This window comes from Microtus ochrogaster, chromosome 1 (assembly GCF_000317375.1).
Source record: "Microtus ochrogaster isolate Prairie Vole_2 chromosome 1, MicOch1.0, whole genome shotgun sequence".
NCBI classification, from domain to species: Eukaryota; Metazoa; Chordata; class Mammalia; order Rodentia; family Cricetidae; genus Microtus; species Microtus ochrogaster.
Genome location: NC_022009.1, coordinates 100,493,423 through 100,507,707, shown reverse-complemented (window position 1 = coordinate 100,507,707; position 14,285 = coordinate 100,493,423). Strand labels below are relative to the sequence as shown.

General features: G+C 39.2%; 1 protein-coding gene across 3 annotated transcripts in view; it reads left to right on the top strand.

Annotated features, from left to right (window-relative positions):
- The first annotated feature begins 12,961 nt into the window (after positions 1-12,961).
- The window catches only part of Slc7a11 (solute carrier family 7 member 11), a 73,573-nt gene continuing 72,249 nt past the window's right edge, over positions 12,962-14,285 (top strand). The window contains exons 1-2 of one of the 3 annotated variants that reach the window (XM_026782994.1): positions 12,962-13,037; positions 13,387-13,655. In XM_026782994.1, coding sequence (XP_026638795.1) covers positions 12,991-13,037; positions 13,387-13,655 — 316 coding nt within the window. In that variant the 5' untranslated portion in view covers positions 12,962-12,990. Of the gene's footprint in view, positions 13,038-13,092; positions 13,656-14,285 lie in introns of those variants that run through there. The other 2 variants (XM_026782989.1, XM_005343948.2) reach the window with 2 other exon arrangements.

Sequence of the window (14,285 nt, the reverse complement as noted above, 5' to 3'; positions counted from 1 at the left end):
CACTTCACTCAACATTATGGTAAGACTTGTCATGGTGTTCTATGAAGCTGTAGTTTATGTTTTCACCTCCACTGTGTGAATAAAGCACAATCAATTCACATCCTCCAGTTGGGAGGGATTGGGGTTGTTTGTGATGTATTCATTTTTGATCATTCCTGCAAGCATCCCTTCCTGTAAGACATTCTCTTATTGAAGTTACAACTAAGAGTGTAGAGTACGCAGATTGTCATTATACTGATCTTTAAGAACAATTATAAAACTCTGCTACGTTCCAGGACAGGCTACAAAGCTGCTACACAGAGAAACTTGGTCTCAAAAACCCAAAACAAACAAACAAACAAACAAACAAACAACAACAAAAACCTCTGCTATGAAGCTTTTTGATCTTGTGTTAATTTTCCTTAATTTTATTAAGGAAAATGAAAAGCTGGTTAATCTTAACATTTGACATATTCATAAGCCTGTTTTATTTGGTGACATTTGAACAGTTGGTACATTTATCTCTACTCTCAGTGATTAAAAGCACTGCCTGTTCTTCCAAAGGTCCTAAGTTCAATTCCCAGCAACCACATGGTGGTTTACAACCATCTGTAATGAGATCCGGTGCCCTCTTGAGGAAGAGACCTAGTCAGTTGCCCTCATCAGCTTAGACCATGAAACCCAATATGGACAAGTTCAACAGTACTGCCATATACGGGCTGCCCATGCCTGCTTCAGCAAAAATTAAAAGACTGGGTCGAGCAGCATTTCCTTGTTTTTTTTAAATACTTTAATAACATTTAATTATTTTTATTAGTGTGTGTGTATGTGTAAGAGAGAGAAAGTAAGAAAGAGAGAGAGAGAGAAAGAGAGACCTTGTAGGTACGCATCTTCCATGCTCCATGTGCAGAAGACAGAGGACTATTTGGGAGTTGGTTCTCCCCTTCCACAGTGTAGTCTCAGGTCATCTGACTTGGTGCAAGCCTCTTTATTTGCTGAGTCATCTACCCAACCCTTTGATTTAATCACATTAGTATGAAGTTTCCTTTATTATTGATAATATTATATGTCTCTCCAGTAATACTAATATAGCTTAAGTTTACTTTTCTTTTGTCACTTTTAAAAGAGTTAGAATTTATTGAGCTTCTATATTTTGTTTTTGTTTTCCATTTCACTTTCTTAACTGACTCCGATCACCGGACTCAGTGTTTCTAAGTTTTTACATTGGAAGTTTATTCCTTTCTTCCTTCCTTCCTTACTAGTTTTTCTTGTTTTGTAAAATGCTTGTAACTAGTGCTCACAAATTGAGATGTAATATTGTTACTTTTCCTTTGCCTCTAAGAATTATTAAATCAATCACCATGTATTTTTGACCCGAGATTGAATGGGGACTCTAATTTTCTTCCTTTTAGTTTTCTGGTGGAGGTGTAATCAGAAAACATGATCTCTATATTTCTTCCCTGAAATATTTTCTGATGGATATGTCTTAGTTAATACCATATGGTCTTGTCTTGCGTGTGACATGTTACATATGTTTGAAACTTCCCACACCTCCATTTTTGCTCTGTTCCGTCTTCAGTAGGAGTATGTTAGCCAGGAGAGGCTGAAGAGAGAAGATGAGCTGTTTTGTTGGTGTCTAGGACTAGAGTACTGCACCTTGTAATCAGGAGTCTGGGGTGGATGAGATAAGCCCGTGGAAGGGCAGTCGCTGGCTGGCGTATGCCCAGACCCAGCTTGTACACAGATTGCTTCAACATTCTTTTTGTCAGGTTAGATCTGGTAAGAGCATGGTATATTAAAAGAATTCCCACGGACCTTACTCATCTCCATGGGTTAGAGTCTCTGACGGGAGAACTTGACCATCCCTGAAGGTTGTGGCTGACAAAGCTGAGGGGCATCTTGACTGTGCTTGTTCCTTTCTCCGTGCCTCAGGTAGGTCCATCCGTTTGATTTTCACAAGCAATGCTGTTCTTTCAGGCAACATTTATTATTGAGAAATGTGGCCTAGTGGTTTATACCTGAAGGTGGTTTTTATGTTTCCTTTTGGTGACTAGCCTGTGAATAATCCTTCCTTTGTTTTCACCCGAGTCACTTTCCTCACATTTTTGCACATATATCTTTATACTATAGACTTCATGACTTTCTCTCTCATGTGAAAATTATTTGTTATTAGCAGTATAGCATACATTTGTGTTTATTTTAAATAAAGTTGAGTTCTCATTGACCCTGCTTTTACTAGCTTTCTACCTTTTGATAGTTAACTAAACATGCCTGTATTAAAAGGAGTCTTTTATGGTGTATTATTGGAGTAGCAGTTTACATAAATTAAGAATTATATATCCTTGAAGTGTTTGTAGAGACCCCTGTGAAAGTTCCCAATCTTCGTTTGCTGTGAAAAGTGATTTTGAACTATTGATTAATTCTAACCAGTAAGGAAAGTCACTCAATTTTTTTATTTATTCTGGCTCATATTAGTAATGATAGGTTTAAAAATTATTTTAAATTGGTTTTCTAATAAGTTTTGTAGCATTTGTAGCAATTATACTTTCAAATCTATACTTTGTTGTTAGTTATTATGTGCATTTTTTGTTTAAAACTTGCTGTGCTTTGTCTCCTTCTGCTTTGATTTACCCTGCCCAAACACATGACTGATTTGCTGGCCTTCAGAAAGGGAGCTGCTGCTCTTGTGATTTCTCCTCACTATATTTATACTGTCTTTGTGTTTATCCCATCCCCTTTTTCCTTTGTTCTTTTCACTTTTCATTGCTCTCTTCAAAATTATTTCTTGTTGCTAAAAATAATTATTAATTTAGCCATTTATGAATGGCTACATATCAGATAGAACAAATACTGTATCAAGTCAAAAGCTTTCTCTTCTTATCCCCATGTTGTGTGACTTTTCCTTGGGATGTTGGGCAACCACCTACTCACACCCAAGATACGGCTGATGACAGACCAAAGAAGTGCTTCCCTCAAGCCTGACTCAGTGAGCCCTTGAATTTATTGGGATGACTTATAGTATTGTTAAAATGTTATGCACAGAAGCTTAACGGTTCAAAAGCTGCTCTGTCCAGGAAGAGGACACTCCAGCCAGGCTGATGACTCATGGAAGCTCCTCCATTCCTAGAAGTCTCTGCAGAACTGGGAGACAGCCCCGCTTGAACACTGCCTCTTCTCAGCAACGTTTTACTGACTTGGGGAGGGCCTTTGTAAACCTTGCAACTCTCTGAGCTTTCTGAGTCTTGTAAATTTTGTTAGCTTCCTGAGTCTTGTGAGTTTCCTTTTTACAGAAGGCAATGTTTCAACTTACAGGAAGTAGCTACATAATACCCCATCTAAGCAGAGATCATACACAGTCATGCTCGTGCATACATGCAATTTTTACCCTTCTCTTATTAGTTAGTATTAGTGCACATTATGTTTCACAAATTCACCTTTAGTTATAAGTTAGTGATCTTTAAGTTTTTTTTATTTTTTTTATTTTCTTAGATCTTTAAGTTTTTAAATAAACTGCTTAGAACTTCATTGTACTTTTGACAATAAATCTTTTGTTTTTGGTTATGATTAGCACTATTTACAAACCTTTGTAGAAACTATAATAGTGTATGACATTTGACCCTTGTGTACTTACACACTGGGTTAAGAAAGCCATTTGTTAGTAAATTGTATATTCTGTACTTATTTTATAGGTACATCTGTATATCTGAAACAGTGTTTTCCTATGCAATTACAATTTTATGATCATGTAGGAAAACTCATAGTACTTTCCACATATAATCTGATTTTATAATTCTTATTCAATATTTCCTCAGGCCTATATTTTTAATATTTGAAGTTTAAGTTTTCTGAAGTTCATTTTTGTTTTGCCAGCTTTGTTTTTTTTTAATCTAGATTATCTTTCCCCTTTGGTATTTTATTATAATGAATATTTTGAAATGCTATACAGTCTGTTAGCAAAATTTCCTTGTGTTCTGAGTTTCTTCTATTGCTTTCTTTCATTGATTCAGGCACAACATTTTTGACAAAATTGTACATAGATGTTACTTGATTTTTGTATTTTTATGTCAACTATCAGTGTCAACTAATTCGGTTACCTGAGACAAATAAGTAGGTCTCTCTGTTGTAAAGTTGAGTTTTCTCTTTGAAAACTTACGGATAATCTCTGCACAGATATTTATAATTACATGAGTATTCTTTTTCAACTAAGTTTTACCCAGTGGGCTGTGATGTTCATGATGACTTATTTTTACCTGAATCAGTGATTGCATTGATATAAAAAGTTATGCATTTCCTAATCCTTTCACTCTTTGCTTGTTTGTTTTCTCTCTGTTGCCCAGGACAACCTTGCTATATAACCTCAGCTAGTCTTGAACTGGGTGAAGTCCTTCTGTATCAGCCCCTAGAGTCCTTGGTTGATATGGTAAGCCACCACACATGGTTTCTCTAGTTTGGTTTAAGTGTATAAACTGTGGTCCTTTGGAAAACTTTCCTTCTCTCCTTACTCCCCTAAGTAAATTTTAGTCATCATTAAAAATATGTAACATGTAAGAATTTATTTCAGTCCCTGTCTTTTAGATGCTCAGCTCATGATGTCTGGCAGATAGATCCAGCTTCAAGAGGACATCTCTATGGCCACATTCCTGGGTGACTGAGGACATGCATAACTGTGGAATTAATGTTTCTCTCGGTATGGATAAGGTCGAGTATGTTTTGTATAGAGTTGTTGTCCATTTGCTTATTGCCTTGTGTCTCAGTTTTAACTGTCAACTTGACACAATCTAGAGTCATTTGAGAAGGCAAACGCAAACTCAAGTTGAGGAGTTGCCTAGTTTTTTTTTTTAATTTTTTTTTAATTTTTCATTCATTTATTTATTTATTTATTTATTTATTTTTTGTTTTTGTTTTTCGAGACAGGGTTTCTCTGTGGCTTCGGAGCCTGTTCTGGAACTAGCTCTTGTAGACCAGGCTGGTCTCAAACTCACAGAGATCCGCCTGCCTTTGCCTCCCAAGTGCTGGGATTAAAGGCGTGCGCCACCACCGCCCGGCGAGGAGTTGCCTAGTTTACGTCTGCATATGGCATGCTGATGAGGGATGTCTGGATTCCTAATTGATAGAGTATACCCAACCCGGTGTGGGCAGCATCACTCCCTGAATGGGTGGTACTGGACTATATAAGAAAGCCATCTATCTAAGCATGAAGCTTTACGCAAAACAGCAAGCAGCAATCCCCCGTGGTTTCTGCTTCTAGCTCCTGCCTCGACTTCCTTCAGTGGTGAACTATTTCTAGTCAGCTGAACTAAGATGTTTCCTCCTCTAAACTACTTTTGGCCGTGGTATTTGTCACAGCAGCAGAATGGAATGAGAACACATTGTGTGACCAAGTTAAATTCAGAGATTAGAGGATTTTTGACCCTGTGGCTATGTGTATCGCTCCTGTATTATTTCTGCCTTGTGTTTTTGCTATGTGGGTTTGGAATAAAACATGGTAAAATTTTTCTGAGAGTGTTTTAGATAAATCTTCTGCACTCTATATTCTAATGGGACGCCACCCTGTTTTATAAAAGAATGTTTTCTAATTCATTTTTAAATTGATCTACCACGATTTTATGCCTATTGTATGGCATATACATTGATTCAATTCTATTTTTACAGCAAAGCTCATCCATGTGTCTTCACATCATCACATTTCCATGCTTTAGTTTTGTTTTTTGTCTAATCAAATGGCTAATCAGTGCATACATATACTACTTTAAGGGAAGTATTGACTGTGGATTTGTCTGCTAATATTAAAGGGATTGCCTTTAATACTCCCAAATAAAGAGACTACACCGAGGAATGCATCCCTTTGTAAATCTAGCCTGTCATTCTTTCCAGGTGAAAGTCTTAGAAATAGTCATACCACAGTCTAGCAAGAACTGGCAGCAATCCTTTGTGAGTTGGGCATCATTGTGACCAGCGTGTGAGTGAACCCAGGTTCCTTTCCTTTGAGGATGCCTTTGAGACAACCTCAGTAGCGATCACCTTGAGCAGGGTCCTCTAGGAAAAGACAGTAAGATGAGGAATCACATATGAAAGACGTGCTAAGGAAATGTCCTGGGGGACCAGCCTCCTGCAGCACAGGGCTTTGGTAGGAATCCACGGAAGTCAGCGTAAGCTAAGACTTTTCTATCTGAGGGGGGTTAAGGAACAGACACACACACCCTTGATGCTTTCCCTTTAAATTCGCCAACCTCTTCTGATGGACTGACAGGGCCGGACTTGATTGGCTTGGCTTCCACCAGAAGAGGCAAGCATATTTACAGATTGTTGCTTAAAGTGTTTCCTCATACCAAGGTCCCCAGCCTTAATTTCCATGTCCTACTGAGGGGCAGCATCACATGCTTCCCTGACTCTAGTCCTTCATTACGCATTGTGTTCAACACACAATAATACAGGATTTTCTGAGATGTCTTGTGACCAAAGCCTTGGTACAGGGTACAGCCGTAAGGCCCCTCAGTAAGACAATCACTGTTTTCCCAAGGATTCTCCAAGGTCAATGTCCTTCTAAATTCTCTGCTCATTCTAATCTCTATCCTAAACAGTGATTTTGCTAAGTTCCTGCAGAGTACAAGTAACATGGTCTTCATTTCCCTTGCATGATTGAAAACAAAGTTGCCCCCACATCCCTTATACACACATAGGTCTAAGTAACTTATTGCGAGTTAACAGGACAGGAGCAGACTAAAAGCGCCTTTTCACAGCCACTCCCTTCCCAGGAGACTGCACACCATGGCTGCTAAAAAAGAATCAAACATTCTACTGTCTATCTAGACTGTTAATCTTACAAGGAATCCCAAAGGAATCACAAGCCTAAACTCTTTGTACAGGAAAGACAATCAGCTGGCTCTACTTTAGATCTTTAGGATGTGTACCCATTTGTTGCTAGTTTCTTATTTTAGGAGAATGAGGGTGGATATTCCTCCACTGGTACAAGGGGTTAATATCTTTTGAGCATTAAGAGAATTAAGGCCAGTCTGGCTCCTAATTCAATTGTTCAATTGTTCTCCTTAATCACTAACCTGGACTGTGATCTAAGATAGAATTTAGGCATAAGACATAGGCCTTCACTGTGAAATGTATCATTGTATATGTTTTTATTCATCAAAGCTCTGTATAAGCTAACATTATTATCAATTAGATGATACAGTTTAGGGAGAAAATCATAATAATCCATAGGTAAAAGTGCCCAGTAGGACAGGGTGTGTCCATGAGATAAACACATTCATTACCTTACAAGCAGTGGGGAATCTCCCCACACCCACTTCAACTATGCCAGATCTTAGAGAAGGATAGCAACAGCCATTGTGTAAAGGCCACAGCATAAGCAAGAGGCTTTCTGGGTTCTGGTCTTGCCGGCCTTGCCTACCAGAGAATTATCTAATAAGGGGTTGCCTCCTGGTGGACTGACATCCTGAACTTCAATTGGCCACCACATGCTGTTCCTCTGACATGGCCACTGGTAGAAATACTTCCAGGACCACCAGTCAGGAGGGGCAGGAGTGAGGATGGAGTGGGTGGGAACAGACAAGAACAAATGTCTAACTTCAGCAGTGTGATCCTCCAAGATGAACTCGTAAGGTAAAGTATGCCTTAAGTTTTAGCTTCATTCGAGAGTGTTAGACTTTCACAGTCTCAGATCAAGAGCTCAGTGGCTAGTGTTCTTCTAGGGCTGTCTGCTCTGAGCTGTTTTAAAGTTCTGCTGCTATGGGAATAGTGGCCCCAATAGTCCAAGCTCATCCTCAGAGAAGATCTAAAATACATATACCAGTGCAAAGCAGACCATAAATTAGAGAATAAGAGGAAAATGGTGGGCGGTGGGAGAACAGATGTGGTCAAACAAGAACTTTATTAGACTCCATGATTGTTTGTCTCTTTGGTTTAAAGGATTTGAGAGAAACGTAAGGAACGCTGTAGCAATAATTATGAATCCACGTTCCTTGTAATTTGGTCGTGTTTGTTTCCAGACCTCTGAGTCTGTGTTCCTCGATGCATGAAGACTTTGTTACCTGACCAATGGCTTTTCCCCCCTGACAATTTTTTGACAAAGTTATCTTGTTTAATTTCATGTATTTTTTCAAAACTGGACCCTAGATAGATGTTGTTTTTTAAGAAGACCTATGTAGATTATGCCTTATAATGGGTAAATTTAACCCACTGAATTATGCTAGCATATGATTTATATGTTTGTATACTTATTTTAACCATTTCAAAACTTGCTTTGCCTTTTTCCCAACCTCTTTTATTAACTTTACTGATTATAATTTAGATTTATTGAGGTTTTTAGTATTTTTTTTTATGGCTTGGGAGTCATTATTTCTTTGCTTGGTTGTTTCTTTTTCTTCTTTCCTCCTTCCTTTTTCTCTTCTCCCTCTTACTTTCCTTCCCCCTTTTTCCCTTTTTTCTCTCTTTCCTTCCCATCTCCTCCCCTCTTTTCCTCTCTCCATTCTTTCTTTTTCTTTCATATACTTTCTCTCCCTCTTTCCCCTTTCTCTCATTCTTTTGTCTTTCCTCATCTTCTCCCCTTTCTTCCCTTCTTCTTCCTTCTACTTCTTTCTCCTTCCTTCATCCTCATCTTCTATCCCTCTGTCCTCTCTTGCATTTTTCCATTTAGTGATTTTTCTTCCATTGTTAACACATATAAATAACTACCCAATCTAAGGAAATAATGTCTCGCCTCTCTTTCCCCCCAAATAAAAGGGCCTTAGAAACCACTTTGATCACTTTTTAGTTTTGCATTATTTTTGTCTTATTTTCCAAAATACCACTTTTGGGTTATTTGTTATCAATCAGTAAGGACATGGTATTCTAAAGAATTAAGAAATGAACAGATGTCCTTGTTTTTTATCACCCCCCAGAACTGCTCTTTCTTCTTGCTCAGGGACAGCAGTTTTTCTTCCTAGTATGATTTTTTTTTCCTCTGTTGTTTGTCTCCAAATCTCTAAATAATATCCTGCTGTAGTTATAGTTTTCATTTCTGTATGTTACACATCAACCTTTTAGCACAATCAATCATGACTTAGCTCTTTAACTTCCCCACCCTGCCCCAGAGCCCCACCTTTTCCTTTCTCATTATCTTAGTGTTGCTTATAGTATTGGAATGAATGATTATAAGGTATGCTCAGTGATTTCTACTCCACAGCACACTAAACATTTCAGGACTGTGAATTCAGTTCCATAACAGGGAATAGCCAATCTAATGAAGCTCAGAAAAAAAATTGATAAATATTAATTTATTATAACTGCTAAGGTATCTAAGTTAGCAAAATCAGTATGTTAAATAATGGAATTTCAGACAGAGTGGATGATCAAATCAGGACATACCTTCCTTTTAGGACCACTGAGCAATGAACAGAGAAGGACAGCCATTAGAAGACAGGAAGGTAAGCCTGATGAGTTCATGTATGTGTTCTTCAGCTAGAGGCAAGTAAACATTTTCACGTCGGAGTCCACTCAACTCTTTCACAATGGGCCAGCTGTTGAGACGTGAAACCAGCTTTAGGAAACCATTAATGAATGTCTATGGGTGTATGTTGGTAAAACCCCTCCTGCAAACCATTGCAGTGGCTTTGCATTGTTTCATCCTGACTGCAGTCAAGATGCCGCTGGACAGAGAGCTGTGAACTATACGAAGCTAAGAATGAGTTTTATCTTTTTAAAAGGTTGTGACACACGTACACACACACACTTCCATACATGAATGGAGAACAATATACAGAGACGAAGTGTGAACATGAAGGCTAAAATAGTTGTTTCTTGACTATATACCGGGGAAAAACAGTCAGCTTCTGCGCGAAAGTGAGATGCACAATAATTAGTTGAGCTTTTTTCTCTGGTCATCACACTCAGTGTTGATTCTTTGAAGGATCAAGAATGATTTTGTTTCAAATATAAAAAATCAAATCATGTCTCATCTATTTTATATTGAAGACTCCCCAAACTTTCACCAAATATACAATCTATTTTTTATGGAAGTCATTTTATGGAACTTGAAATTGCAAATGATTTCCAGAACTAAAAACCACACCTGGCTAATGGATATCACATGGTCCAACCTGCTCCTAGAAGCTCTAATGAGGGGCCTCAAATTTATCTCCACCGCCCATGTGTGACTGATATTTGCATGGGGTACCAGTCAGCATTCCTAGTGAGAAACCCCAGTAGTTGATAGGCTTAATGGAAGATCTTCAGGGTGCAGAACCAACCAATCTGGCTTCTCAACCATGAGGCATAGTGCTGTGATACTGGGACTCTTAAATATCTCCATGGGGATCTTTTCAAGATGGCCAGAGATATGTCGGCCAGTTGTTTTACGTCCTTGTCGTTATAACTGTCAACAAATAAGAAAGGGTAATTCTAATTCTATTAGAAATCTGTTAGCTCTGATCACATTTCAATGCATTGCAACTTGAAAAATAATTATGTGGTTTGCCACACCTAAATCATAAACTATATTTATACACATGGCACTAACATCTTTAGCACAACATGTTAGCTACCACAACACATGAGATGATTTTAGGGAACTGGGACCATCCTTGAGCATAGAAAACATTAAGTAAGTGTTTGTGAACAATCTCTAAAATGCTCAAAATAACACCAAAAGCAGGAGGAAGGCAATAAGTTTATTTACTTTGAATTTATTTTTATAACATACATACCTGAAGACCAACCAAATTCTTAGATTATAAGGTTAACACTGGTGATTATAAAGTCTTGTTAACCTTAGAGGTAGTTCAACACTTTCTTTGAAACCTGTATTTTTTGAAAATTTGTGGGTGGTTCAAAGAGATATAGTAAGGCTTTTATTAGCTGTGTGCAGTACTAAAAAAGTTTCTGGCTTAGTTCCCTACAGGGGAGTCCCACTTCTTGGCTATTAGTATAATTTCAGAATTTTTCCCCATAAATGCCAATTAAAATTGTTAAGGAGGAGAATGTTATTTAAAACTGGAAGAACACTTTTTCTCCTTTAGAATATTTCCAGTCCACCCATTTATAATCTAGTCATCAAATATGGAGCCTTGGCAAGGACAGGACACAGTTGCCTGGGGCTTAGTGTTTTATTTTAAACTCTTACTTCTTCAGAATTAACATCTCCCTTTGAAAAGACCACGACTTCCCCTCCCTGCTTCTGTTCATTCATCAGGAGGATTATGTGAGTGGTAATTCAGGCCAAAAGCAAGAGAAATAGAACAGAGGGCAGGAGAGCCTTTGTTTTCCTTTCTGAGGAATTTGGACAAGATTTAATGAGGACCATTTCCCATTTATTACTTTTTGAAATAAATAACAGCTGATGAAAAGTATTAATTTTGGCTTTATAAAATCGCGGATTGGTATATCCAAAGCAAATTATACAGACTTTGAGTAGGTCATGTAAAAGGGCCATGGTGTGGCCTCAGTTATTGGTGCGATGAGACAATCATGTCATAGACATTTTCTTTGATTTTCCAGGATTCCTTTCCAATGGTTGCTACCTGCTTCTGTCACCCCCACACCCCCCAATCTTACCCGTCCCTGCAAGTCCCTCCAGCCAGGTTATTTCCTGCCTCTGTCATCTCTCCATCCCTCTCTTCCTTCCCCTCTCTCCCCTCAAGTCAACCTTCCTTCCACAGAGGTTTTGTTTGTTGTTTCTGTTCCGAGATTCTAAAGCAGATTTGATCATGGGTCTGAACGTAGCTTCAGGATAATGATGGCATCGGATTCTTCTCATTAAATTCAAACCGCAGCGAACCAAAGCCAAAGCTGATATAGTTGAGATTCCTTTTCTCTTGGTATTTATTTGGCTTTTATAAGACACTTGGGTAGAAGGAGAAAGTTTCAAGTTTAAGTGTTTACTTTTGATCTTTTCAATGTAAACATTTTAACTCTAGTTTGCAATCTCAATGCACTTTTATCTGTTTAAATTTCTTTTTAGCTGACAGACAAAAATAAAAGCTGTGTGTATTATAATAGGGTGTTAGGTGTCAGTACATGTGCACATTGTAGAACACTAAATCAGATTAAATACTTCCATCTCCTCAAAATTTCAGTATTTCCTAATGTAAAAAATAATCTTTTTAGTTTTATGAAATGGACACTGTACTTCTGTTAATAGTCACCGAGAACTTAGGACTTCGAGCTAGCTAAAACTTAGCACTTGTTGATTTGAATACACTTCACATTTTTAATCATAATGACTTACAGATCCAAAAAGATGCCCTTTAATCCCCTTCCTTTCTCCAACTATTATGCTGTGAATTCCTTCTCAAGCGTTTGCTTTAGGTGTGCCTTCCTGCAAATGTAAGTATTGCCTAAGATTCACAGTAGAGTCTTTTCTAATTTGATGGAGCCACATGCAAATGAAGAACTCCTCCACTTAGTTCAGGCAATCGCGCTGTGCTGACGAGAATCCCAAAGTGACGATTTTCTCCTGTCGCCGGTGGTTCAGCTTCTCGAGCTCAGATGGCGATCTTAAACACCAGTGCATTAGAGGTCTTAAGAAATAATTGCGTCTCTTCATGTGGAGCTGTGCGTGGCCACGGCTCTGGTGTGCAGAAACTTTCTAGCTTTGTAAATATTAGATTTGACACTGTTGCTAGGAAACACACCCGGGGAAGTAAGTAGAATACAAATTATAAAGTCTAAACTTTGCTGCTGCAAACGAAGCAGCCCTAAGGCACTTTTCTATTGTCAAAACAGTTGTGCGTACAACGTTTTTATGCACGCGTTAAAAGTTAAGAAGCAACTCCTTAAAATGAAGTAATCGTTTCCTGTTTCATTTTCCATATTCTCTTCTCTGTGCGAGCTGAGTTGCTTAAAGCCACCGCCAGGACAAAGTCTGTTCCCAGTTTACTTCTTTTGGATTGGTTAAGCCCCTCTTTAAGAGTATGCTTAGTTCAGGGAAATGCTTTAGGTCAGTTGAGCAACACACCCGCTACTGTTAAAAAAAAAAAAAAGCTGAGTAATGTTGGCGCTTTCTCAAGCTGGAGCTTTCTCATGTGGCTGATGCAAACCTGGAGAATTTGCATCATCATTGTAGCCCAGTAAGTTGGTGTGACAGGCGGTAGCATAAATACAAGCCCACGAGGAAGCTGAGCTGGTGTGTAATGATAGGGCAGCCGCCGCGGCTGCAGCAAACTGACGCTCCTGGAGCCCGTGCCACACACAGGTGCTCCGGAGGGGCAAGGGGGTAATTAGATCGCCACGAAGGCTCTTAGACACCTCTGAGTTTTCACCTGTGGGCATCACAGTGCCGAGCCAGTCAGTGAAAGCAAAGAGGAAGCAGGGACCAGTCACATCTAGAGAAACCAAAGTTGAAAGTTTGTTTGTGTTTGTTTTTTCTTTTTCTTTTTTCTTCACTCCCCTCCCCTGGTGTGACACTATCATGGTCAGAAAGCCAGTTGTGGCCACCATCTCCAAAGGAGGTTACCTGCCTGGCAATGTGAGTGGGAAGCTGCCCTCCATGGGGGACCAAGAGCCACCTGGGCAGGAGAAGGTGGTCCTGAAAAAGAAGATCACTTTGTTGAGGGGGGTCTCCATCATCATCGGCACCGTCATCGGATCGGGCATCTTCATCTCCCCCAAGGGCATACTCCAGAACACGGGCAGCGTGGGCATGTCCCTGGTTTTCTGGTCGGCCTGTGGAGTACTGTCACTTTTTGGTGAGTGTGCTTCTTCTCTGGGGGGTGTGGCTATGGGGCTCTCCAGGAGAGCAAAGGGTTATTTCTGAGGAGTAAATGAATGGCGAATATTACCGGAAATATTTTGAGTTTTTGTTGTTGTTGTTCAGGTATGTGCACTACCCAAACACACTGCTGTTGGCATAGACTGAATCCTCTTGGATTCTTTCCTTCAGGCTACACTCCTTTCTTTTCCTGTCTGAGACAGACTTCTCTGACTTTTCTCTGGTGTGAGGAGGGCAAAAACTAACTTTGATGACCCAGAAAGCCGAGCAAGCTTTCTCTGAGTCTGTGAGGCAGGCATGCTTAGGGCGCTGTGGCAGCTGGCTCGCTGGCTGAAACACCTGTGAGGTGCAGCCTGCATGGCCTATTTACATGCAGAACTGGATGTTCAGAACACTGGCACAGACGTTTTATTAGCTTAACAAATGGGTGTTTCTCTTTGCCTTTTTGATACTTTTAATTCATAGACTTGTTCATTCCTAATATTATGCTTTCAAAAGTCCTTGGAAAGATAAGTGTTTGATGTGACTCAGTCTCTTGAATGGCAATGACTTGAACTTCTTTCCCCCTCCCCCTTTTTAATAGCTTTAAATGAGAAAAATTCTCATA